Source organism: Coregonus lavaretus (genome assembly GCF_964263955.1).
Source record: "Coregonus lavaretus genome assembly, chromosome: 12".
Lineage (NCBI taxonomy): Eukaryota > Metazoa > Chordata > Actinopteri > Salmoniformes > Salmonidae > Coregonus > Coregonus lavaretus.
Window position 1 is genome coordinate 38,791,024 of NC_139999.1, and position 27,666 is coordinate 38,818,689.

Genomic DNA, 27,666 nt, shown 5'->3' on the forward strand with positions numbered 1-27,666 from the left:
GGAGAGCTCTTTGGTCTTGGCCATGGTGGAGAGTTTGGAATCTGATTGATTGATTGCTTCTGTGGACAGGTGTCTTTTATACAGGTAACAAACTGAGATTAGGAGCACTCCCTTTAAGAGTGTGCTCCTAATCTCAGCTCATTACCTGTATAAAAGACACCTGGGAGCCAGAAATCTTTCTGATTGAGAGGGGGTCAAATACTTATGTCCCTCATTAAAATGCAAATCAATTTATAACATTTTTGACATGCGTTTTTCTGGATTTTTTTGTTTTTATTTTGTCTCTCACTGTTAAAATAAACCTACCATTAAAATTATAGACTGATCATTTCTTTGTCAGTGGGCAAATGTACAAAATCAGTAGGGGATCAAAAACTTTTTTCCCTCACTGTATATGGACTCACGCTGTGTGAAATAATAGGGGTTGACATGATTTTTGAATAACTACCCCTTCCTCTGTCCCCCATACATACAACATCTGTAAGGTCCCTCAGTCAAGTATTGAATTTTAAAAACAAATTCAACTACAAAGCCTTATAAAGAAGTGTAGTGATTGGTAGATGGGTAACAATAACAAATCAGACATTGAATATTAAGCATTAAGCATGGTCAAGTTAATAATTATACTGTGGATGATGTATTAAACCACCCAGACACATCAAAGATGCAGTCGTCCTTATGAACTGAGTTGCAGGACAGGAAGGAAACAGCTCAGGGATGTCACCATGAGGCCATTGGGGATTTTAAAACAGCTAGAGAGTTCAATGACTGTGATGGGAGAAAACGGAGGATGATCAACAACATTGTAGTGACTCCACAAAAATGACCTAAATGACAGAGTGAAAAGAAGAATACAAAAATACAGAATAAAAACATATGTATACAACAAGGCACTAAAGTAATACTGCAAAAAAACATGGCAAAGGAATACACTTTTTGGCCTAAATGCAAAGCCTTATGTTTGGGGCAAATCCAGCACAACACATCACTGAGTAACTGCCTCCTTATTTTCAAGCATGGTGGTGGCTGCATCATGGCATGGGTATGCTTGACATCGGCAAAGACTGGGGAGTTTTTCAAGATTAAAAGAAACGGGATGGAACTAAGCACAGGCTAAATCCTAGAGGAAAACCTGCTTCAGTCTGCTTTACACCAGACACTGAGAGAGGAATTCACCTTTCAGCAGGAAAATAACCTACAACACAAAGCCAAATCTACACTGGAATTGCTTACCAAGAAGACAGTGAATGTTCCTGAGTGGCCAAGTTACAGTTTTGACTTAAATCTGCTTGAAACTCTATGGGAAGACTTGGAAATTGCTGTCTAGCCATGATCCCTAACACTTTGACAGAGCTTGAGGAATTTTGAAAAGAATAATGGGCAAATATTGCACAATACAGGTGTGCAAAGCTCTTATGAGACTTACCCAAGAAGACTCACAGCTGTAATCGCTGCCAAAGGTGTTTCTAACATGTATTGATTCAGGGGGGTGAATACTTATTTAATCAAGGTCAATTTGTGTTTTATTTTTCATTAATCTTTACAAAAATATAATTTTGTTGAAAATCTGATTTCCCTCTAGCTGATCATTGTCTGCAGTCAGCTCTGATCGTAGTGTGTGAGTGAGCTCCTCTGTGGTGATCGGTGAACCCTCAACCTTGGCTAGGGTGATAACAATGAATTATTAATGAAGGTCACTAGTTCTGAGACATTTGTGTCTGAAACTTCCCAAAAGAGTGTTTCTACATTCCTAAACAAGGTGTAGTTTTAGGTGGGCCTTGAGCAAACTGGCTGATGCCGGTGTTATGTCTGGTGGTCTCGTTTCGGGGAAATTAGTGTATATGCATCCCAGCTGCAGGTCTCATGTGCCCCCCTTCCACCTCACATTCTCAGCCCTTTGCTTTCCTTTTGGCCATTCTGCCAAACCAAACACTGAGATGGTTTTAAGAGCCCCTACTTCAAACCGGCTTCCCCTCCTCCCGTCATGTATTTACATTAGAGAGAAACCTCGCCCATTTTGCGTCTAGAACATCAGAATCCTTTCAAGGCCCTCTTCCCATGACCACATGACCACGTTCATCCTGCCTTGCTCTGCTTTGCTGATGGAAACTCACAGTTATACCGTGACCGTCAGGATTTAAATTGATGAAAGACTGTCTTCTCTCTTGCCACTGTGGTCAATAGTCGGGTAACTGGGGTCACTGGGGTCACTGCAACAGTCTGACTCAGTCACGTCTTTCCCTTCACCGCTACATTTTTGGCGTCGAGGGAATCCGAACGTTCCAAGAGGCTGACGCCATTTCAGGAAACCACCCCCATTTTTACTAAACGCTAATGTTTCTGGATTCACACAGAAATGTTGGACTGTCTTTCTTAGCAGGCGAGATGACTGGCTGTTGAAGAAAAGGCTGAGCTCAGCATTCATGGTTTAGCAAAGCCGTTTTTAGAGGGTTGGCACTGAGCACTCCGTGTCCCCACAATACACATTACAGCCAGACCAGCCAGGAGTTAGACTGCTGGTCTATGGTTCTATGTGCTTATGGGGCTGAACAGAGTCAGAGGTCAGATGGATGAGTAAGGGAGCAGGGAGCAGTCTTCACACGCAACCTGGAGGTCAAAGATTCAGCGGGGTTAAATGTGGAAGACACATTTCAGTTGAATGCATTCAGTTGTACAACTGACTAGGTATCCCCCTTTCCCTTTCCCTCAAGGGTGAAGACGCCGCTCTCCTTTAAGGGTTCTTAGGACAGACAGAGGAGGGTAATTGAGGACCATGACCCCCCTACTGACTGGTTGGGTTTAGGGTTAGCCCCATACTTTAGGGTTAGAGTCAAGGGTTAGGGGAACACCCTCAGCCTACTTCAACCCTCAGGCAACAGCTTTTGTCTTGACTGTTATTGTAGCTTGGTGAAAAGGACACACAATTCTCATTTTTGTTGTGTTGGATCAAGATACCGTAAAACCGTGATTTGATACATGTGTTTTTGCAGCCCCACTTTGTATTTTACTGATTGATTTTAATTGAGAGAAGATCAATGGGAAAACATAATTTAATGATTGATTATGCAAATTGAAATCCCCTAGTCCCAATCACTTTTATTTTCAACGTCTCATTTACTTTCTCAAAAGTTGCGTAACATAGGCCTACAGGAAGTGAAAAGTCACCAAGTAAAACAGATTGATGATGCGTGTGGTTCAAAGGTTATCTCCCTGTTGAGAAGCCCATCTGTGCTGCCACTGTGTATCCCAACCTGGCCCTTGATACACCTTACCCTGAACTTACCTCTCTGGTCAAATTGGTGACAGATCACAACAAATTCCAGACATTCATATGGTTAACTAAGGCAGTGCAGTTTAAAGGCAAATATGCCCTAAAAAATGAAAAATAAGGTCTCAATAGGGCTCCATACCATGGCTGCACTGTCTTGAATCTTTCATTGATAATCTTCAAGTTAAATAATACCTGATTGAATGACTGTGGCTGATCCAGGGTCTCTGTATCTCTCTTTCTGCAGAGTCTGAATGTCCAGGTGGAAGAGGTGCGTATCCGGGCCATCTCGTCCCAGCGTAAAAGGGTCCCTCTGACGGAGGGCTACCTGGAGGTGAAGGACGGGGGGAAGTGGAGACAGATCTGTGACTTGGAGTGGACTGAGATGAACAGCCGGGTCATCTGTGGGATGTACGGTTTCCCTGGAGAGAAAGGATACAACACTAAAGTCTACAAGTGAGCAGCATAAGAGAAAAGAGGGAAAGATACATGTAGACTTCATGAAGTGCTCCCAAATGTGTGTGTCTCTCTCTCATCATATTCCATTTAGTTGGACTCGAGTGATAGCCCGTGCATGCGCACACGAAAAGTTTTGCTCAAGCCCAACAGAAAAATGTAATATAACGTTGCGATAAAGTTTGGAATTACACAATTTCATGTGTACAACATCTAAAGACCTGCACACTTCTATATCATGCCATTTACATCCAAAATACAGATTTAGTAAAATAAAATAAAAAAAGACAAAAAAATGGGAATCTCTCCTTTAAATGTGCCAGATTGTTTATTCCAGCAGGCAGCCATATCATTCTGGCCTGTATCCCTCTATTGGCTCTCTTCTAGGGGAGGGGGTCGGTCCTTGCACCACCAGATGCTGTTGGAAGTAGTGTGGGGGGCCAGTAGGGGCACTCATCCCATTTGGTGGCCCTACAAAGGGTCCTGTCCCTCACATGAGACATTAAACTAAAGCTCTGACTCTCAGTGGTCACTAAAACTCATGTGGCACTTGTGAGAGAAGTGGTGTTAACTGGAGCAGAAGAGAAAGTGGTTGGGCAACAATCACACTTTGTGTGTGTCCACTAATATTCCCACAAAAGTATTTTGTTTCACACTTGGACCATGAATGACTTGGACCATGAATGACTTGGACCATGAATGACTTGGACCATGAATGAGAAAACATCTCTACTGGGAAAACCTTACTATTACTGGTCCATTACTGTGGACTAGCCCCTTCATCTTTTACAGGCTATGAGAGCAGAGTCAGGAGGGTCAGCTTGTAAAGTTTAATATTAGCACTCCATCAACCCTTAAGACAAGATGATTATAACCTAAAATGTTATATCTTGTGTTCACTTCTGTTGGTCTGACTGCGTCTGTGCAGGATTTGATAGCTTGGACCTAAGGCTTTAAATGTAGGACATGCTGTTTTCATTAAATACTCTAGTTGACTGGAAGGAAGAAAAGCCCTGGGTTACGTCCCAAATGGCACCCTATTCCCTACATAATGTACTACTTTTGACCAGAGCCCTATAGACCTTGGTCAAAAGTAGTGCACTATAGGGTATAGGGTACCATTTGGGATTAAGCCCTGGCCTCTCTTCCTAGCCCACTATAGTTGAGCTGAGCCCCTCTGACCTCCTTGACAGATTACTTCCATTTGACTCTTAAAAGGACTGGTAATGGGAATCACAGGGGGTGGGACCTTAATTGGGGAGGACGGGCTCGTGGTAATGGAATCAGTGGAATGGTATCAAATACATCAAACATATGGTTTCCATGTGTTTGATGCCATTCCATTTGCTCCATTTCAGCCATTATTATGAGCCGTCTTCCCGTCATCAGCCTCCACTGTTGGGAATTGCATATCGTTTTGACTACAATACTGCCATTGTACTTTGTACTAAAACAGTCAATAAAAAAAGTTTACAATTCCCAAGTTGAACTGGGGAAATGTCTTAATTCATGAGGGGTAGGGTAGTGTTTTATGTATTAAAAAACAAAACATTTTGTATAATGTTTCCTCATCAGGTACTGTAGACAATATCATGTTTTCACAGCAGGCTAAAAGATGAAAATGTACCATTTCAATTCAGTGCATTTCAACTAAATTCTATTCAAATCGACTCAACTCAATCTCTTTGTTCTCCTGTCTCAGGCTGCTGGCTAAGCGCAGGAAGAAGAACTACTGGGGCTTCGGGGTGAACTGCACGGGGAACGAGGCTAGCCTGCACGGCTGTAAGCTGGGCCACAAGGTGGAGCTGAGGAATAATGCCACCTGTGAGAAGGGCTTGCCCGTGGTGGTCAGCTGTGTCCCAGGACGGGCCTTTGCGCCCAGCCACGCCCAGGGCTTCAGCGAGGCCTACAGGGTGGAGGTAGGTTGGATCATCTGGAACGAGAGAGAGCATAGAATTGTGATTCATAGGACCTCTATGCAAGAGACTGCTTATGATGGAGACGTCTCTGGCCTTTTATCTTGTATTGAAATTGAAAGCATTCAGAAGAGGAGAAAATTATGAAAGACAAACCTTAGTTGTTAATGTTAATTAATGAAACGAAGCAGTTACAATTACAGTTTGATTTAGTGATCTTTCCTATAAAATCCACTCTTTGATTTCTGCATTCTGCCTTGTGCTGTTTTGTATCACGTTGCATGTGATTCAACTTAGAGACTCCAGCTGCAGAACACTGTGTTCGAACACTTCACAGATGAGTCATGGGCTCTGGACAAAAGAAAAAATAGATACACTGGGATCTCAAACTCTCTCTCCCTTTCTCTGTCTGTGATTCACAATAAGCTCCGATGTATGGAACAATATGATACTGTTTATCTTTGTGTGGTTCTACTAACAAAATCCATATATGAGTTAATGGACTGTTTCAGTAAAAATACATACACACGTCTCGAAGTAATTGGATATTTTAAAAACTATGCCAAGTGATTGTAAACTATTGTTTCTCATTAACAGTAGGCCTAACACCATTAATTGTTTCCGCAGCAACCCCTGGTGCGTTTGAGAGGCGGGGCCAACTTAGGGGAGGGGCGAGTGGAAGTGCTGAAAAATGGTGAATGGGGCACCGTCTGCGATGACAGCTGGAACCTGAAGGCAGCCACCGTGGTGTGTCGAGAACTGGGCTTCGGTAGTGCCAAGGAGGCCCTCGCTGGAGGCAAGCTGGGACAAGGTAGGTCTCTACTCTCTCTCTCTGTCTCTCTCTCCCATTCAAGTACATGAATCTTCTGTAATGGAATATGGAAGCATTTATCCATAGTGATCCAAGTCTCAGACCAACCACCTCTGCCATCCACTATTCAGATACTGTATAATCACACAGTAACAGAGGATACTTTTCTGTTTTCTTGTGTGTTTTCTTGATCTGCTGTCAGTCTGTGTCTTGTACCACCTTGGCTCTAGTTACAGAGCAAACACTGCCAGAGAAATGTTCCTGTCCAGTCACATGCTGGAGACAGGACACAGCAGGAAAGGAGTGATCACATATTATTGTGGAAAATCCATTTTTGTTCACATGAATTATTTTGACTTGACAGTTTTAAAAAGAGAGAGGAGAGCAAGAACAGTTCAATGTTCCCACGTGCCCCTCTTGAATGGGTCAGAGTTGGCTTAACATTGGCAGGAGAGTTCATATCCACTCTCAGTGTGATTTCTACTCCTGTTAGGCATCATTGCTATGCAATTAAACATAGTGGGCCGGTTTCCCAGACACAGATTAAGCCTAGTCCTGAACTAAAAAGCTCTTTCATTGGAGGGCTCTCCATTGAGAATGCTTTTTAGTCCTGAACTACGTTAAATCATTATCTGGGAAACCAGTCCAGTGTCCTGGATTATTGAAAGCATTGTAGAAAAGGCTTATGGAGTTGGTGGAATCGTCCTTTAATTCATGGCCACTTGCGCAGCTGGGCCAGAGCGCTTTAATTAGATCAGGTGGAAATGTCAGACAGAGCTCAACTCATTAAAAGGAGGAAATCGCCACTGCCCGACCTCGCTGCTTTCTCTTCCCCAACTCTGTGCGTCCACGAATCAACGTAAATCCACCAAATCTGTTATCTTTCATCTGATCTATCTGTTGTGATCTGGAGGGCGGGCCATAAGTTATTGTTTATATTTATTACAGCGGAGCGCGGCTTGGAGCGCACACTTCAACCCTATTGTGTTATGTCAATGGACAATGATCACTGCCCTGCAGATAATCACAGGCCAATTATTCCATTGAAATCTGGTTATAATGTAATGAAATGACATGTACATATGAAGACAAACCTGGAAGGATGAAATATGAAACTTAATTATTATTTGCTACATTGATAAATCATGATATAAAATTGATTGAGATTATAGATTGAATAATTGATAACTGATAGATTTATTTGCATTATCATTCTCAAGTGTAGCTCAGCTGGTAGAGCATGGCGCTTACAACGCCAGGGTTGTGGGTTCGATTCCCACGGGGGGCCAGTATGAAAAATGTATGCACTCACTAACTGTAAGTCGCTCTGGATAAGAGCGTCTGCTAAATGACTAAAATGTAAAATGTAATGATCATGCTTCATATTAAATTACTGAATTACCTTGTTATGTTGAGAATGATTGTTATGATTTGACTTTTGTGATTATGAATTGATTGGATACATGTTATTATGTTTCCTTTGTTATGTAGCACAGACAAACTACCCAGTAAATATACCACTTTGTGGTTAAAGGAATTTCCGCCTCATTCTCCTCCATTCCTCTCAGTCACCTGACCCGTGACCACCTGTTCACCTTCACTATTGTCAGTCATCCTACCTGTCCAGCTACCCACACAGATTATAATAATATTTCAATGGTCCTTCGAGCCGGATGATGACTGAACCAAAGAAAAGGAAATGGAGGAGGAGAAGGAAGAATTGTCTCCACTGGAAGGAAGGAGAGAGGAAGAAATACCAGCTGAGGCTAAAGATGAGGGTAATGTCCTGGAACAAATAAAAGATCCAGGAACTAAGCTTAAAACACGAAAGAAGGCTTCATCTTCAACCACCAGCAGCACCAAGAGAACCAGACAACCACCTGTTTATCTTAAGGATGATGTGGTGGAGTTTCCCCCACCAAAGGGCAAGCCCACTAGGGCTTAAAGTAGCAATGGATCAACTGTACATTTCAGCCATCAACCATCCTGTCCAAGCCAAGGACCGGAAACTGCTTTGGAACGGGAGAGTGGTCTACAGGAAGAACCCATGGAAGAGGTATCTCCCACAGCACAGGTCGACCAGCTCCCCAAGGCGGGCTCCGCTCACCCCTTATGTAATGGGAAATCGTTCAGGCACTCTAGACGGAGTGAGAGTTTGACCGGTGGATACCCCTTTGGAGGTGGCCATGGCAGCCGCCATTCACTAGCCCTCAGCGATTCACAGACCGCTGTCCTACGAGAGAGGATGAAACTACTAGCGTTGGAGGAAATTGAGCGTCAGATTGAGGAGGAACGACAGGCTGATGAACGATGTCACCTATTGGATGTGCAGGCCCGTAGAGCTCTACAGGAATGGAAATTCATTGCCAAAGACCTGGCACAGCAGCGGCGCCGCCGTCAAGCAAGATGGGAATTGGAGGAGGCACGGATGGTCTCATCCTTCCTGGAGAGGAACGAACAGGGAGTTGACCTGACCACCACTCCACATGGACCTGACCTGTCTGCCTTTCTTTCCCAATCTGCTCCTCTGGTACAGCATGGCACACAGTCCCCGGAGGCTCCACGGTCAACAGCCAGCATGGACCACGGGGGACAGGCCGCTCTATGCCAGTGACACAAGTTAGCATTCCTCCTCCATCTAGCCAAAGCACCTTTCCTTCACCTTTCCGCCAATTACCAACAACGGCAAATCATTCCTCTCGTCCAGGGCCTGTACCAGGCCAGTCATCAACCATCAGGGGGGAGAGCTCTCACTCGATTCAGGCTGCCACCAATGGAGGGTCTGGGCTGGTAGGGGAAAAGACCAACGAGGCCACAGTGAGCTCCTCAGCAGTCCCGGGTTATCCTTCACGCAACCAGAAGAGGGAGCCAATATCATGAAACTGCTTGTAGCCTCAGCCTATGGAATTCCCAGACCCAGACTGCCATACTTTGAGAGCAGAAAGGAGAGTGATTTTGTCCTCTTGAAAATGGCATTGGAGAGTCTACTGGGTTTTCACAGTCATCTGTCAGAATGCCTCAAATGCCAAGTGCTGATGGATCACTTGCGGTTTCCCAGTGCATACAAGCTGGCCAAATCCTTTATGCACTCCGCAACACCATACACTGCCACTCTCCAGGCCCTGAAAGCGAGATATGGTGAGCCACGCCAGCTAGTCTAGAATGAACTAAACAACATCCTGAATACGTCTCCAATCAAAACAGTAGACCATGCTGCCTTCCAGGAGTTCTCCCTTGCTGTCCAATCCCTGACCTCGACGCTCCAATCCGTTGAAGGAGAGGACGGGAACGAGCTGAAATGTGGCTCCCACGTAGACAGGCTCCTTGGCAAGCATCCAGCCCAACTCAGAGACAGTTTCATCAAACATTGTTTGAACAAAGGCATCCTGAAAGAGGGCTCGAGAGGCACCTACGCCCTCAAAGACCTGGCAGTATGGTTGCAGGTGAAGGCGAGGGTGAAGAGCATCGCTCACCAGGCCACAATCTCAGCCCCAGCCTCTGGGGTAAGGAAGGAGTTTGAACGCTAGGAAGGTCATAAAAGGCAGAATCCCACTACCATGTACTTAAATAGTGAAGCCGGGGAGGAACCTGGAAGGGAGGAACCGGAAAGAAGACCTCTCTCAAGAACATCAAATAACTTCAGAAGCCCTGGATAACTTCAGGTGAGCGATGCTACAAGTGTGCCCGTAGCCATAAAGCCCAGACCTGCACATTGAGGAAACCCTGCAATCGCCGTAAGGAAATCCATCTCACAGTGTTGCATGATGTAATTCCCTAAGCAGTGAAGGAGCAGAGTATGCTCATGGTAGGAGCCGCAAAGGAGCTCAACCTCGAGCAGCAGAACCGGTCTCCAAGGGTCATGTTGAAGGTGGTAAAGGTCACTCTGCAAAGCGAAGGGAGGAGCATGGATACATTCTCCGTGCTAGATGATTGGTTTGAAAGAACAATCATTCTCCCAGCTGCCGCCTGGCAGCTTAACCTGGAGGGGACTCCCGAGATCCTTAACCTCAGAACGGTGCGACATGATGTTATCCAAGAGAAAGGCTCTTCCGTGACCTTCTGCGTTTCACCTTCAGGACAGAGGGACGTGGCTACAACATCACTAATGCCTTCACGGCAGATGGCCTGAATCTCGCAGAGCACTCCTGCCCGGTGAGTGTTCTACAGAAGCAATATCCTCACCTCAGAGGACTGCCTCTTCCTAACATGGCCAGGGTTGCACCACTCATCCTGATCGGGCAGACCACCCACACCTCGTTACCCCAACCGAGCCTATACGAGCTGGACCAGAAGGAGGGCCCATTGCTGTCCATACATCCTTGGGTTGGGCTGTGCAGGGTCCAGCCCATCTACTTATCTCTACCCAAGCTGTATAGTCACAGCAAGTCCTCTTTACCAGAAGCAGTCCAGCTTCATCTCCCTGTCCAGCTATTGACCTCCTTCGGAATGTGGAGATGCTCTGGAAGATGGACACCTTCTCCAACCGGAAGCTACAGGAGGTCACCCGTTCGAAACATGACTCCTATGCATTAGACCTCCTGGAGAAGCACACCACCACCACTGAAATGGATGGCGTTCAGAGGTACGCGACCCCACTGCTACGGGTGCCCAACCATCCTCCTCTGGCAACCACAACACGAGCTGTACTCCCAATACTCCGCTGAACGGAGCGGCAACTGGTGAAGAATCCTGAGCATGCTGAAGTTCAGAACTGAGAGATTCATAACCTTGTGAAGGCAGGCTATGTCACCATGTTATCCAGCACCTCCCGCCACAAGCCAGGTCCAGTAGCTGTGAATTATGGCTGTCGCAGTCTGGCGCTAACCCACAAGAGCCCACTCTAGGACTGAGATGGAGTTGCATACTGGATACCCTGGGGTACAAGCACCACTCAGCCCTGAGCACCGAAACCCCCACTCTGCGCATCATCTATCGGACCCTGGCCAATCAATACGATCCCCTCGGGTATATCCTGCCATACACAACCCGGGCCAAAGTCTTAGTCCAGGACCTGTGGCAGACCAAGAGGAACTGGGATGAACCAATCCACCCGGCTGACCTAATTAATATTTGCTACATTGATAAATCCTGATATCAAACTGATTGAGATTATAGACTGAATAATTGATAACTGATCGATTTATTTGGATGATCATTCTCATGATTATGATAAATGGTTATGATCCTAAGTGACTCAATCATGCTTCATATTGAATTCCTATTGAACTGAATTATTGAATTACCTCATTATGTTAATAATGAGAATGATTGTTATGATTTTACTTTTGTGATTATGAATTGATTGGATACATGTTATTCTCTTTCCTTTGTTATGTAGCACAGACAAACTACCCAGTAAATATACCACTTTGTGTTTAAAGGAATTCCTGCCTCATTCTCCTCCATTCCTCTCAGTCACCTGACCCGTGACCACCTGTTCACCTTCACTATAGTCAGTCATCCTACCTGTCCAGCTACCTACACAGATTATAATAATATTTCAAGCATAGAGATACATATTTCATTCTGTGATTGAGAGAGTGGGATGAATCTGACTCCCAGTGTGTCTTCTCTCCCCTGTAGGAATGGGACTGGTCCATATGAACGAGGTGAAGTGCTCTGGCTTTGAGAAATCCCTGACAGAGTGCTACTTCAACAGAGATGCCCTGGGCTGCAGTCACGAGGAGGATGCTGCAGTTAGATGTAATGTTCCTGCCATGGGCTTCCAGAACAGAGTGAGTAGGCATAGTACATGCCCACCACATGTTGTTGCTTACAGTGCATTCGGAAAGTATTCAGACCCATTCAGACCCCTTGACTTTTTCCACATTTTGTTACGTTACAGCCTTATTCGAAAATGGATAAAAGTAATTTTTTCCCTCATAAATCTACACACAATACCCCATAATGACAAAGCGAAAACAGGTTTTTGAAAAGTTTGCAAATGTATTAAAAATAAAAAACTGAAATACCTTTATTACATAAGTATTCAGACCCTTTGCTATGAGACTCGAAATTGAGCTCAGGTGCATCCTATTTCCATTGATCATCCTTGAGATGTTTCTACAACTTGATTGGAGTCCACCTGTGTTAAATTCAATTGATTGGACATGATTTGGAAAGGCACACACCTGTCTATTTAAAGTCCCACAGTTGACAGTGCATGTCAGAGCAAAAACCAAGCCCGTAGAGCTTCGAGACAGGATTGTGTCGAGGCACAGATCTGGGGAAGGGTACCGAAACATTTCTGCAGCATTGAAGGTCCACAAGAACACAGTTGCCCCCATCATTCTTAAATGGAAGAAGTTTGGAACCACCAAGACTCTTCCTAGAGCTGGCCGCCCGGCCAAACTGAGCAATTGGGAGAGAAGGGCCTTGGTCAGGGAGGTGACCAAGAAACCGATGGTCACTCTGACAGAGCTCCAGAGTTCCTCTGTGGAGATGGGAGAACCTTCCAGAAGGACAACCATCTCTGCAGCACTCCACCAATCAGGCCTTTATGGTAGAGTGGCCAGACGGAAGCCACTCCTCAGTAAAAGGCACATGACAGCCCGCTTGGAGTTTGCCAAAAGGCACCTAAAGGACTCTCAGACCATGAGAAAAAAGATTCTCTGGTCTGATGAAACCAAGATTGAACTCTTTGGCCTGAATGCCAAGTGTCACTTCTGGAGGAAACCAGGCACCGCTCATCACCTGGCCAATACCATCCCTACGGTGAAGCATGGTGGTGGCAGCATTATGCTGTGGGGATGTTTTTCAGCGGCAGAGACTGGGAGACTAGTCAGGATCGAGGCAACGATGAAGGGAGCAAAGTACAGAGAGATCCTTGATGAAAACCTGCTCCAGAGCGCTCAGGACCTCAGACTGGGGCGAAGGTTCACCTTCCAACAGGACAACAACCCTAAGCACACAGCCAAGACAAAGCAGGAGTGGCTACGGGACAAGTCTCTGAATGTCCTTGAGTGGCCCAGCCAGAACCCAATCCAACATCTCTGGAGAGACCTGAAAATAGCTGTGCAGCGACGCTCCCCATCCAACCTGACAGAGCTTGAGAGGATCTTTCCGAATACACTGTATGGGTATTACACAATGATTTATATAAACCCTGGATTGCTGATGCTATGTATTGACCATTGAGAGGCTTTGAAGCCACTGGTCGGCATAGCCGCGGGAAGTATGGGTGCTGAGGCTGCAGTACTTCTATAGTACTTGTATGTTACTTGTATATTACTAATATAAGTCATATAACTGTATTGCCAACCATTGCCATTTGCAAATGAACAAATCCACTCAATGTTAGTTTTATGTCATCCGTTTACATTTACGTCATTTAGCAGACGCTCTTATCCAGAGCGACTTACAAATTGGATGTGCACATTTTTTTTGTTATTGTGATTTCACTATTGACACCAAACACACATTTTTGCCAAACATTTTCATAATATAATAAATATTTAATGTTATATTGCCTCTGAAAATACTTTAGGTAAAGCCTTTCACAGCCAAAGATAGGATTTATGGCAAATCTTTGAGTTTTCTCTGCAGAACAGAATACTCAACACAGATGTGAGGGAATATACTACCTCTTTTGAATCAAGTGGATTTTTGGGCTCATAATAAACAGTTAATCTGTGGCCTAGCAGGTGGTCTAGCTGTCTAGCGGTCTAAGCCGCTGCCCCAGAACACATACATTTACATTTTAGTCATTTAGCAGACGCTCTTATCCAGAGCGACTTACAGTTAGTGAATACATATTTTTTTATACTGGCCCCCCGTGGGAATCGAACCCACAACCCTGGCGTTGCAAACGCCATGCTCTATCAACTGAGCTACATCCCTGCCGGCCATTCCCTCCCCTACCCTGGACGACGCTGGGCCAATTGTGCACCGCCCATGAGTCTCCCGGTCGCGGCCGGCTGCGACAGAGCCTGGATTCGAACCAGGATCTCTAGTGGCACAGTTAGCACTGCGATGCAGTGCCTTAGACCACTGCGCCACTCAGGAGTACTGCTGCAGCATGGGTTCGAATTCAACCCACTGCTATTTCAGCACTTTCTCCTCCTGTCTTCCCTCTCTATCTCTACCATGTCCAATAAACCCCCAAAATATGAGCAGAATGGGACTGCCTTTATAAACATCTAATCTCTGGTTGCAGCTGCGTCTGAGCGGTGGGCGGAACCCATTTGAGGGGCGCGTGGAGGTGCTGGCGGAGAAGAACGGCTCGTTGGTGTGGGGCACGGTGTGCAGTGACAGCTGGGGCACCATAGAGGCTACAGTCGTGTGCAGACAGCTGGGTCTCGGTTTTGCCAACAACGCCTTCCAGGTGAGTTTATACAAATCAAAATCTCATCACATTGGCTGTTCAGCCAGACAATCAAGAGCCTAACATTCTTTGACAAAGGGTACATTTCACACAAAAAAACATTATGTAGATATACTGTACAGTAAAACTATTACTATTTATCTGCTTCTGTGTAAGTATCAACAACATGTCATAATATTAAAGGGTTAATTATACCTTTTGTATGATTTTGTGATTGGACCACACAGATAAGCTTGGGTTTTCCCCCTAGTACGTAAAATCTGGTCTTCCTCTATTTCAAGTGGGCCTCAGTTATATACGTTAGAGCCACCAGCAAACCCCATTTATCCATTTGGCGCTTATATACGTCCTTTCGCTGTAAACAGCTGGAGATGTTCACTAAAGGAAAGTAAAAGGGGCTCCGACCTTAGAGGTTATAGTCTCCACACTGAAGGAGGTGATGGAGTGAGGAGAGGCTACAGGCTAGTCCGGGATACTATAAACTTCACATGTACAGGCCTGTGACTATATGGCATAGGTGAACAGTGTACATTTGGTGGTGGGGAGTTCATTCCTGCTCTTTGAAGTTTAATTGGCCCACCACAATCAGCAAACTGTATATAGGCTACGTACACTTATCTGCTGCTGATTAGTGCTGCCATTTTCATTATTTGTTGTATTTAAAGGGTGATTCAAGAGCTGTCTTTAGTCCCATGGTGTGTGATACACCACTCTAAGGAAAGCCCTCGACACACCACCGAAAGGAAAGCACTATCTGCGTTCTTTATTTTAAAAATCTTGCAGTTCGGACAAGTCTACAGTTTGAGACTTTCTCTAATTTGCAGTGTACTAAGAACTGCTGAATGCCACTGACAGTGGTGAAATAAGTCTGGAAAGTATTTATGAATCATGGAATAACTGGGTTTATGGGAGGGAGAGTTTTATGAGTGGAAATTGGACTGGGCTGATAGAGCTCTTCTGCACAGTAATTGCGTGATTGTGTGATTTTGATGATTGTGTACTAATGCTCGTTTTAATGGCAGTTTACATAAGTGTCATTATATGTTTGGGGATCCTTTAAATGTACTTGGACCTAGCACACACACACCCATGTGCACAGACAGACACTTTCCTGCAGAGATTCAGACATGTTATGTTAACAGAGAGGTTAGTCTGTTACAAAAGCCTGTTGGTGTGGATAGCAGAGCAGAGCAGAGCGAAGTAGCAGAGCCCATCCCAGAAGGTGGAGCAGCAGCAGCAGAGTAGAACAGTCCATCATCAAGCACACACAGCCTCCTGACAGCCTGCTCTGGTGCCTCTTTCCAGACAGCCTGCTCTGGTGCCTCTTTCCAGACAGCCTGCTCTGGTGCCTCTTTCCAGACAGCCTGCTCTAGTGCCTCTTTCCAGACAGCCTGCTCTGGTGCCTCTTTCCAGACAGCCTGCTCTGGTGCCTCTTTCCAGACAGCCTGCTCTGGTGCCTCTTTCCAGACAGCCTGCTCTGGTGCCTCTTTCCAGACAGCCTGCTCTGGTGCCTCTTTCCAGACAGCCTGCTCTGGTGCCACTTTCCTGACTGACAGCTCTGATGCCTCTTTCCTGACAGCCTGCTCTGCGCTCTAAGGTTGCTTCCCAAATGGCACCCGATTCCCTATATAGTGCACTGGTCAAAAGCAGTGCACTAAGGAAGATAGGGTACCATTTGTGACACAGGCTAAGTGTTTCTGCAGGCAGCGGAACAGACAGAAAATATGATACTAAAGTCTAAAACCATGTTCCTTCCGTAACCCCCCTCCGTCCCCCGCAACCCACCCACCCTTACTCCTTCCGTGGGAGATCCTGGAAATAATTAGTTTTGCAGGAGTATTCCTTTAGCTTTGGGCGTTGTCAGATACATACAGATGATAGCATAAAGAGGCTGAGTCAGATCCATGAGGACAGATGTAATACATTATCTCTCTCTCTCTCTCTCTCTCTCTCTCTCTCTCTCTCTCTCTCTCTCTCTCTCTCTCTCTCTCTCTCTCTCTCTCTCTCTCTCTCTCTCTCTCTCTCTCTCTCATGCTTCAGTGTTGCTTGCCTCGAAGCGAGCATATAAGTAATTTAGCTCGTCTGGTAGGCTCGTGTCACTGGGCAGCTCGTGGCTGTGCTTCCCTTTGTAGTCTGTAATAGTTAGCAAGCTCTGCCACATCTGACGAGCGTCGGAGCCGGTGTAGTACGATTCAATCTTAGTCCTGTATTGACGTTTTGCCCATTTGATGGTTCGTCGGAGGGCATAGCGGGATTTCTTATAAGCTTCCGGGTTAGAGTCCCGCTCCTTGAAAGCGTGAGCTCTTCCCTTTAGGTCAGTGTGGATGTTGCCTTTAATCCATGGCTTCTGGTTGGGGTATGTACGTATGGTTACTGTGGGGACGACAATGCACTTATTGATGAAGCCAGAGACTGATGTGGTGTACTCCTCAATGCCATCGGAAGAATCCCGGAACATATTCCAGTCTGTGCTAGCAAAATAGTCCTGTAGCTTAGCATCTGCATCATCTGACCACTTCTTTATTGACCGAGTCACTGGTGCTTCCTACTTTAGTTTTTGCTTGTAAGCAGGAATCAGGAGGATAGAGTTATGGTCCGATTTGCCAAATGGAGGGCGAGGGAGAGCTTTGTACGCGTCTCTGTGTGTGGAGTAAAGGTGGTCTAGAGTTCTTTTCCCCTCTGGTTGCACATTTAACATGCTGGTCTATCTTGTGAAGGGGTTTTGGACAATCACAATCAACTACATCTAGGCAGAAGTTACCATATCCCAACAATAGCTGTGCAGTCCCATGACTTGCAGGGATGGAAATGTAGATAGGGAAACCTCTTGTGGTAGGATGATGAAATTACAGTTTTCCATCTTGAGTTTGAAGAATTGAAGCTGGGCCTATGTTTGATCAGTTTGTCTGTGTGGTGTTATTTCTCACTACCAGGAGACGTGGTACTGGTCAGGAGATGTGAGTGCTGATGACGTGGTGATGAGCGGGGTCAGGTGCTCGGGGACGGAGATGACTCTGGCCCAGTGCCTCCATCATGGAAAACACCTCAACTGCCCCCGAGGGGGAGGACGCTTCGCTGCTGGAGTCTCCTGTTCTGAGAGTAAGTCACTGATAATAGCGGGGTCGCATTCATTATGGCACACCGTTGGAAAACGTAAAAAAAGATATATATACTCTACCAGTCAAAGGTTTGGACACACCTACTCATTCAAGGGTTTTTCTTTATTTTTACATTGTAGAATAATAGTGAAGACACCAAAACGATGAAATAACACATATGGAATCATGTAGTAACCAAAAAAGTGTTTAACAAATCAAAATATATTTTATATTTGAGATTCTTCAAATAGCCACCCTTTACCTTGATGGCAGCTTTGCACACTCTTGGCATTCTCTCAATCAGCTTCATGAGGTAGTCACCTGGAATGCATTTCAATTAACAGGTGTGCCTCCATAAAAGTTAATTTGTGGAATTTCTTTCCGTCTTAATGTGTTTGAGCCAATCAGTTGTGTTGTGACAAGGTAGGGGGGGTATACAGAAGACAGCCCTATTTGGTAAAATACCAAGTCCATATTATGGCAAAGAGAAACAACAGTCCATCATTACTTTAAGACATGAAGGTCAGAACATTTCAAGAACTTTGAAAGTTTCTTCAAGTGCAGTTGCAAAATGCGCTATGATGAAACTGGCTCTCATGAGGTCCGCCACAGGAATGGAAGACCCAGAGTTACCTCTGCTGCAGAGGATAAGTTCATTAGAGTTACCAGCCTCAGAAATTGCAGCCCAAATAAATGCTTCACAGAGTTCAAGTCACAGACACATCTCAACATCAACTGTTCAGAGGGGACTGTGTGAATCAGGCCTTCATGGTCGAATTTCTGCAAAGAAACCACTACTAAAGGACACCAATAAGAAGAAGAGACCTGCTTGGGCCAAGAAACACGAGCAATGGACATTAGACCGGTGGAAATGTGTCCTTTGGTCTGGAGTCCAAATTGAGATTTTTGGTTCCAACCGCCGTGTCTTTGTGAGATGCGGTGTGGGTGAACGGATGATCTCCGCTTGTGTATTTCCCACTGTAAAGCATGGAGGAAGAGGTGTTATGGTGTGGAGGTGCTTTGCTGATGACACTGTTTGTGATTTAGTTAGATTCCAGGTGAAGCTGGTTGAGAGAATGCCAAGAGTGTGCAAAGTTGTAATCAAGGTAAAGGGTGGATATTTGAAGAATCTCAAATATAACAAATATTTTGATTTGTTTAACACTTTTTTGGTTACTACATGATTCCATATGTGTTATTTCATAGTTTGTCTTCACTATTATTCTACAATGTACATTTTTTTTTTTAAAATAAAGAAAAACCCTTGAATGAGTAGGTGTGTCCAAACTTTTGACTGGTACTGTATATAATAATAATAATAATAATATTAATAATAATGTTGTTCTTGGACAAGTCCATTTTACCCCAAAAAAGTGTTGGTTGGCCATTTTGCTGTTGTTTGAATCCTTGATTGGGTCTCTATTCAAAGTGTGGGCTCTAAACTCTGTATTAACAACAACAACCTCTCTTCGGCATACAGCGGCCCCAGACTTGGTTCTAAACGCCCAAGTGGTGGAACACACCACGTACCTGGAGGACCGGCCAATGTACATACTGCAGTGTGCCAACGAGGAGCACTGTCTGTCCAGCAGCGCCGCCACCGCCACAACCTCCTCCTACCGCCGCCTGCTGCGCTTCTCTTCCCAGATACACAACAACGGACTGACAGACTTCCGCCCAAGGGCCGCACACCACTCCTGGGTCTGGCACGAGTGCCACAGGTAGAGTAACATGGGAGGATGAATTCCTGTGTCCTTCAGTTTAGTCATTGAGTTAAGTAGTGGAAGATATGATAAAGGGGGGTTGGACAATGGCATGCAAACGACCATCGTTGTGAGTGTTACATGAGTTGAGAACAATCACAGTGCTGCAAAAAAAGTCCTCTGGAGGTTGTCATTGTTGCAGTCTTGTGAGATCATAGATTTGTGGTCTATGATTTGTGGTACCTGCTGTGGTTGTACAGAGGCTGGTTATGGTGATGATAAGGAGGGTGGTGATGATGATGATGATTGACTGTCTCTGTCTCCCTGTCCAGGCACTACCACAGCATGGAGGTGTTCACCCACTATGACCTACTGAGCCTCAACGGCACCAAGGTGGCAGAGGGACACAAGGCCAGCTTCTGTTTGGAGGACACCCAATGTGAAGAGGGTAAAGAAGCTTTAATGTGAAAAACAAATTATGAATATTATCATGACAAACCTCTTGTCTATGTTCCTGATTCTCTGCTTTAGTACTGTTGTCTCTCTGGCAGGTATTGAGAAGAGGTACGAGTGTGCTAACTTCGGGCAGCAGGGCATCACTGTTGGCTGCTGGGATACGTACAGACACGACATCGACTGTCAGTGGATAGACGTGACAGACGTTGTGCCAGGAGACTACATCTTCCAGGTGAGAATCTTATTTAAAGTTGTCTTATTTCAAAACCGTCCCCCCCCCACCCCATAATTTAAAATAACAATTATGTTAGAATAGGCATGCGAGTCTCTACATCCAAATATGATATGGGAACAAGGTGCTTGTATAACATGAGAATCTTATACTCTGAACAAAAATGTAAAGTGTTGGTCCCATGTTTCATGAGCAGATATAAAAGATCCCAGAAATGTTCCATAAGCACAAAAGTCTGATTTCTCTCAAATTTTGTGCACAAATTTTTTTACATCCCTGTTAGTGAGCATTTCTCCTTTGCCAAGATAATCCATCGGCCTGACAGGTGTGACATATCAAGAAGCTGATTAAACAGCATGATCATTACACAGGTGAACCTTGTGCTGGGGACAATAAAAGGCCACTAAAATGTGCAGTTTTGTCACACGACACAATGCCACAGATGTCCCATTTTGAGGGAGCGTGCAATTTGCATTCTGACTGCAGGACTGTCCACCAGAGCTGTTGCCAGATAATGTAATGTTTATTTCTCTACAATAAGCCACATCCAACGTCATTTTAGAGAATTTGGCAGTACATCCAACTATCCTCACAACATAAGACCACGCCTAACCACGCCAGCCCAGGACATCCACATCCGACTTCTTCACCTGCGGGATCGTCTGAGCCCAGCCACCCGGACAGCTGATGAAGCTGTGGGTTTGCACAACCAAATTATTTCTGCACAAACTGTCAGAAACCGTCTCAGGGAAGCTCACCTGCGTGCTCATCGTCCTCACCAGGGTCTTGACCTGACTGCAGTTTGGCGTCGTAACCGACTTCAGTAGACAAATGCTCACCTTCGATGGCCTCTGGCACGCTGGAGAAGTGTGCTCTTAATGGATGAATCCCGGTTTAAACTGAGCGGTTTGCTGATGTCAACGTTGTGAACAGAGTGCCCCATGGTGGCGGTGGGTTTATGGTATGGGCAGGCATAAGCTACGGACAACAAACACACTAGCATTTTATCGATGACAATTTGAATGCACAGAGATACTGTGACGAGATCATGAGGCCCATTGTCGTGCCATTCATCCTCCCCCATCACCTCATGTTTCAGCACGATAATGCACTGCCCCATGTCGCAAGGTTCTGTACAAAATTCCTGGAAACTGAAAATGTCCCAGTTCTTCCATGGCCTCATACTTACCAGACAAGTCACCCATTGAGCATGTTTGGGACACTCTGGATCAACACGTACAACAGCGTGTTTCAGTTGTCGCCAATATCCAGCAAATTCACACAGCCATTGAAGAGGAGTGGGACAACATTCCACAGGCCACAATCAACAGTCTGATCAACTCTATGTGAAGGAGATCTGCCGCACTGCATGATGGTGGTCATACTAGATACTGACTGGTTTTCTGATCCACGCCCCTACCCTTTCTTTTTAAAAGGTATCTGTGACCAACAGATACATATCTGTATTCCCAGTCATGTGAAACCCATAGATTAGGGCCTAATGAATTTATTTCCAAAGACTGATTTCCTTATATGAACTGTAACTCAGTAAATCTTTGAAATTGTTGCATGTTGCGTTTATACTTTTGTTCAGTGTAATAAGCTTGGAGTAGTGACAGTTCTTCTTTCCACTTTTTGTTCCGTGGCGTTAACAGGAGTCGATTAATTTCAATGGAATCCACTGTTACTCATTCAGCTGGTCACTTTCCCAGCATTTTATAATTGTTACAATTTCACTAATGGTTGCTGCCAAAGCAGATCGGTCTTTTAGTCATAGCAAGAGTATGTGGGTGCTCTGATGACATCATCAATACGTTGTTTCTCTCCCTAGGTTGTGATCAACCCAAACTATGAGGTAGCAGAGTCCGACTACACCAACAACATTATGAAGTGCAGGTGTCGATATGACGGCCACAGGATATGGATGTACAACTGTCATATAGGTGAGAGACTGGAGATAACAGTGGAGATTACTGGCTACAGCCTTATTGAATGTGATGGACACTTGTCATGTTCAAAGCCATTGTCTATGGATGACCACATTCTGAAGACACTTAAATTCATAGAGTAAATAAATGCGTGAAAAGGCAATCGCAAAATTCAAATAAACGTTTTAATAGTATGGCATCCCGGTCTTGATCAAGGACAGACTTTTCACCTTGACGGTTCAGTTATTCAAACCAGCAACCTTTCGATTACTGGCCCAACGCTCTAACCGCTAGGCTACCTGCCTCATCAAGTGTAAAGCTCAACTTAAACGTTTCAGATGTTTGTGCGTGGCAGTTAACATTTAAAAAGAAAATCAACCATTTTATTCTGCCTGGAATTTCATATTTTGAGAAAATAACAGTGCTTATGAAAATAGATTTCACCCCTGTTATGATGAGGTTCTCGGGTATCAAGTAATTCATGATGTAAGAATATACTTAGACACTTTTGATGGGGAGTTCATATAAGTATTTAATAGGGATGTAGCTCAGTTGGTAGAGCATGGCATTTGCAACGCCAGGGTTGTGGGTTCGATTCCCACAGGGGGCCAGTATGAAAAATAAAATAAAATAAAATAATGTATGCACTCACTAACTGTAAGTCGCTCTGGATAAGAGCGTCTGCTAAATGACTAAAATGTCAAATGTAATAGGTACCATGGTTCAGGGCTCTGCCTCTTGCCATTTCGAACTACTGAACAAAGACCATATCTCACTTATATACCCTCTGTTACACGTTTCTTCAACCACATCTGTTAACCATCAGTCGGCACTCCCTTCTTTGATGTTATTACTCTTTACCCCAAGTCAGTATATCCTGTCCATCAATCATTCTAAGATCAACATCAGTAATCTCCTTTGACATAATGGAATGTAGACTCTGTGGCACCAAGTCACTTATCTACTAACTCTAACCTGGTCCACACAACACTATGAAAACATCATATCAACCCCTCAACACGTTTTTAGTTTATTGTTCTTCACAGTTGTTAATTGAACATTTCACATCATGAATGCCTAATGTACACCATAGGTACGTACGCAACGTAAGAGCACAATTAGTTGTGCAAAATGGTGATCCTGAAAAGTTGTGTCAAGTTACAAATTAAGTCGCTGCAGTTTTTTAAATCAAATCAAACTTTATTTACATAGACCGTTTTACAAAGTACATTAATCACCCATATATTTATCTGAAACCTATAACATGAATGATACAGAGTTGCTTTGCTTTCCTAACAGAATTGTCCATATCCTGCCTTTTTATTCCCATCTCCAGACAGAAGATCTGTGTTAATTTAATTATCTTTACGTTTTCTTAAGTCACTGCACATGTTTACGTATTTTTGCTATGCAAGTATGCAGGGTATAAATTAGACTTAATAGGAATCACAGGAGATTGGTGGCACCTTAACTGGGGAAGACGGGCTCGTGGTAATGGCTGGAGCGGAATAGTATCAACTACATCAAACATATGGTTTCCATGTGGTTGATACCATTCCATTAGCGCCGTTCCAGACATTATTATGAGCCGTCCTCCCCTCAGCAGCCTCCACTGATAGGAATTATACAACTGGTGCATCTGTTTGCGATGCATCACCAACTCTGAGTATTAACTTATCCATCTATGTATGGATGCATCCAGGGTGTTAAACTGACATGTTAAGTGTTTGGCATAGAACAAATGACAAAGTAAAATACAGTAATAACTGTCGACGCCCCCCACTCCATAGTAGAACACAATGCCCCATCCCCTTTAAAACACTATAGGGCCAAAAGGAGATAAACCAAGCTGTACTGAGTTGGCCTAGTTACAGATCCACCATAGTTGTTGGAACCATGCTAGAAAAGACTACGTGAAAATAAAATATCCAAGCCAGCATAGTATGGTTTCGGTTGGCCCTATAGTGTGAATCAGGCACTTGAGTACTACAATGGCATTAACAATAGGAACTTGAAAACAGGAACAATCCATAGGATGGAAGTGGTCTGCCAGTTATTTATCAGTGAGGACATCTGTAGTTGTGTAGTCCAGTTGTAGCCTGGCATTCCTGTAAAAGCTCATTAAAACAATCAGTTCAAGGCTTGTGAAGACTTCAGTGAGTTAAGTATTTCTACCATTGTAACTATATAGACTCATTTCTATTGCTATTCAAACTGTGCCCACTATTAAATGAGTGCAGTTCTTCACGTGTCCCGTTTGTCTCTCCTCTTCAGGTGGCTCAATGAGTTCTGAGTCAGAGGATTCCTCTTTCCGTGGCCTCATGAATAACCAGCTGGGACACAGGTAGTGTGGACGGACTCAATGGAAAGACCGGGAGGAACATTTTATTTTGCGAAACTGATGAGAATGTCCAGCAAGACTGTTGTGAAATTACCAACCACTAGAGAGAGAGCTGTACCGGCTTTTCCCTCCCTATTGGTGATGGATGAAAATTGAAAAGCATAGCTTACCTCAGTGTCAACGTTTTATATAAGGAAGTTGCAGACGAAAAAACCCTGTTTTAAAGATCCAGCTTGAAGAAGCAACTCTGTCTTTACTGATCTCACACATTTCTGTCACATGTACAGTGGAGTGCTGGTGCTATCCAATCAGAGCTATATATTTACATGTATCGAACCTTTCTGGTCCATCGTAAGGAAGAAATAAATATTTTTCAACACCTGCTGCACTTTGAGACAGTGTACTGTATTGTTGATTTTTATTTTTTAAGGACATTGTTGAGCAGGCAATTAGCTATGCACCTATGAACAATGGCATAACACAGTTTAACTTGACTCCCCCCACCCCGCAAGGTCATACTTCGGCCCTTTTTCTGTTCAAGCCCTCAAGAACTGTTGTCTGCTAAAGATGATAAACTGTTTGCATCTGTCAGTTTATTGGCTGTCCAGTATGCATACGACCTGTCCCCAGAGTAGTGCTGAGCGATTAACAGAATTTTGTTATTTTTCGGTTTTTAAACAACAAATTGACAGACGTCGGTTCAATTATTTGAATTTCATTTTATTCTGTTTTTTTCTGTGAGCTCAATGCACAAAGTTTCTCTAGAGATAAATCAGATATGTTCTGTTTCTTTGACGACTGCTACACAAGAGAGAAGAATGCGCGATCGTTAGGGGATATAGAGAGCAGCTGTTGCTTCGCGAGGTATCTCTACTTGAAAATACATGACCTAAGTGATTGATAGTTGGTATTCAGCAGTCATAAAAGTATGCCTTATTTAATTTGAAGAACTACAAAATAGTGATTTTGTCAGATAGCATAGGCAGCAATTATTTTTTCATAATTGAACAGAAACTGAACAGACTTCAAAAACACTAATCGCTCAGCACTACCTCAGAGCTTCCTATACAGTTAGTCTCTTTCCGTAATGTGTTGAGGCCGGCAATTAAGAAGAAAGAGAGGCTCAATTAAAGTTATGCTTCAAATACTTAAGTTCTGAAACAACTCCCTTCTGCCCAGTTTCCCTTATGTCGCTACGACAATCAAGCTTTTTTTTACCATCCCTGTAACTGTCACTTCTGCGGATATTATTTTCTCAACTAAAACTCATATAGAACTACCTAAGAAGCATTACTTGCTGACCACACCGTGCATGTTGATTTTGTCCACCCACACCAGATGCGATCAGGACACGCAGGTTGAAATCTCAAAACGAACTCTGAACCAACTATATTAATTTGGGGACAGCTTGCTGTTGCTAGCTAATGTGTCCTGGGATATATACATTGGGTTGTTATTTTAACTGAAATGCACAAGGCCCTCTACTTCGACAATTAATCCACAGATAAAAGGGTAAACCGAGTTCATTTCTAGTAATCTCTCCTCCTTCAGGCTTCTTCTTCTTCAGACTTTATATGGCGGTTGGCAACCAACTTTAAGGTGCATTACCACCACCAACTGGACTGGAGTGTGGACCTCAGTTCATCTTTCAATCACCCATGTGGGTATATGCTCCTAAAAACCAATGGGGAGAGGCGGGACTTGCAGCGCATCAAGCATCACAAATAGAACCAAGTTCTATTTTAGCGCCTGGCTACGCAGACGCTTGTTGACGCGCGCGAGCAGTGTGGGTGCAATCATTGAATAACATGTATGTGTACATTTATTTTGCAACGCGGGCGGTGTGGTCAGTATGTTAGGCTCTCGGTCTGATATGCGCTTTTGAACACCTGAGTAAAATCCACTCATTGCACTGGGGCCGTCGTAGCCTTGACCATGGCATTTGTTCACTGATATCCCCTCATACTCAGTTTATTTTGAATTTTTCACTTTTTCAGTCACATTCCTGAAGCCCAAGAAACAAACACTTAGCTTCCTAATACATATGGAAATTAAAAAAGGTTTATGAATGACTGAGGGTTACTGTCAAAATTATGTTAATTTAAATTTTAAAAAGTAGGACGTCGATGACGGACGCATGGGCCACCAGCCTTGCAGGGGCTGCCCGGTACGCCAGTGCCTATGAAGTGGGGGTGGGGAAAGTAGCGAAAGAGTCTTACTTCCTCTGAGAATATTATTTCAAAGTCTATGACGTGACAATGTGGCAGAAGCCATTGTGAATATAAATAGGAAGAACAGATTTATTATTTCTTGCTGTACAGTAATCACTAAGGATAAGGCAGTATTATTACAACCATACAGCTACCACTTAGGAGCAACTTTTTTCCCCCTCTTTGTTTTTCATTATCAAACCTGCATTTGTACATCTCTAAAGAGGCAATGAGCATTTAAGGCAGAATCCCAACTTAAAATGTACATAAACTCTTGTCCAAATCAGCCAAACAGCATGATTTAGGTAAAAGTGAGTTAGTTATTCATGCAATTTGTGTTGGGATTCTGACCCAAGTTAACATACTGTATCTTGCAATCACTTAATATAGGAACTCTGGTAATATATTTAATAACTTTAATCTTAGGATCCTAAGATAAACATACATTTTAGTCTTATCAGCATATTTTTGCTCAGCTTAGTTCATTTTTCAAACATCCATTTTATGAAATGACTACCGTCAGGGACTCTTTATCTGTTTGTTTTCTCAATTGTACAAGTCACAAATGACGTGAAAATGCATCTTTGCATTCTTTTGTCCTATTTTTGTGATACTGCAACTACAGGGCCCTTTATTTTACAAGGGTGCTCTTTACTAGATGGGTGATTATTCTATACTGTATACACATTTGAATGTTTTAAAGCATTTTGTGCTTGCATCATGTTTTCTCTAATAAAAAGAATTAAACAAGCAAACCATGACATGTTCTTGTATTGATTTCTTAAACAGAGACTCAGCAATATGACGTGATCATGAGCAGCAATGTGAACAAAATCTATTGCAGAGTAATGCAGTTTAGTCGTCCCGATACTGTGGCTTACTTTGTGTATCTCTGAGCCTACATCTCACCTGCTGTTGCGGTCA

The 27,666-nt window shown here is 43.9% G+C and overlaps 1 protein-coding gene across 1 annotated transcript in view; it reads left to right on the forward strand.

Annotated features, from left to right (window-relative positions):
- Positions 1 to 24,926, forward strand: part of LOC311138993 (lysyl oxidase homolog 2A-like) — a 66,406-nt gene extending 41,480 nt beyond the window's left edge. The window contains exons 4-14 of the mRNA XM_084173814.1: positions 3,516 to 3,724; positions 5,427 to 5,643; positions 6,268 to 6,451; positions 12,035 to 12,186; positions 14,607 to 14,774; positions 17,708 to 17,873; positions 19,353 to 19,593; positions 19,908 to 20,023; positions 20,127 to 20,263; positions 22,095 to 22,206; positions 24,466 to 24,926. Coding sequence (XP_084029940.1) covers positions 3,516 to 3,724; positions 5,427 to 5,643; positions 6,268 to 6,451; positions 12,035 to 12,186; positions 14,607 to 14,774; positions 17,708 to 17,873; positions 19,353 to 19,593; positions 19,908 to 20,023; positions 20,127 to 20,263; positions 22,095 to 22,206; positions 24,466 to 24,539 — 1,776 coding nt within the window. The 3' untranslated portion in view covers positions 24,540 to 24,926. The remainder of the gene's footprint in view (positions 1 to 3,515; positions 3,725 to 5,426; positions 5,644 to 6,267; positions 6,452 to 12,034; positions 12,187 to 14,606; positions 14,775 to 17,707; positions 17,874 to 19,352; positions 19,594 to 19,907; positions 20,024 to 20,126; positions 20,264 to 22,094; positions 22,207 to 24,465) is intronic.
- Positions 24,927 to 27,666: the final 2,740 nt, after the last annotated feature.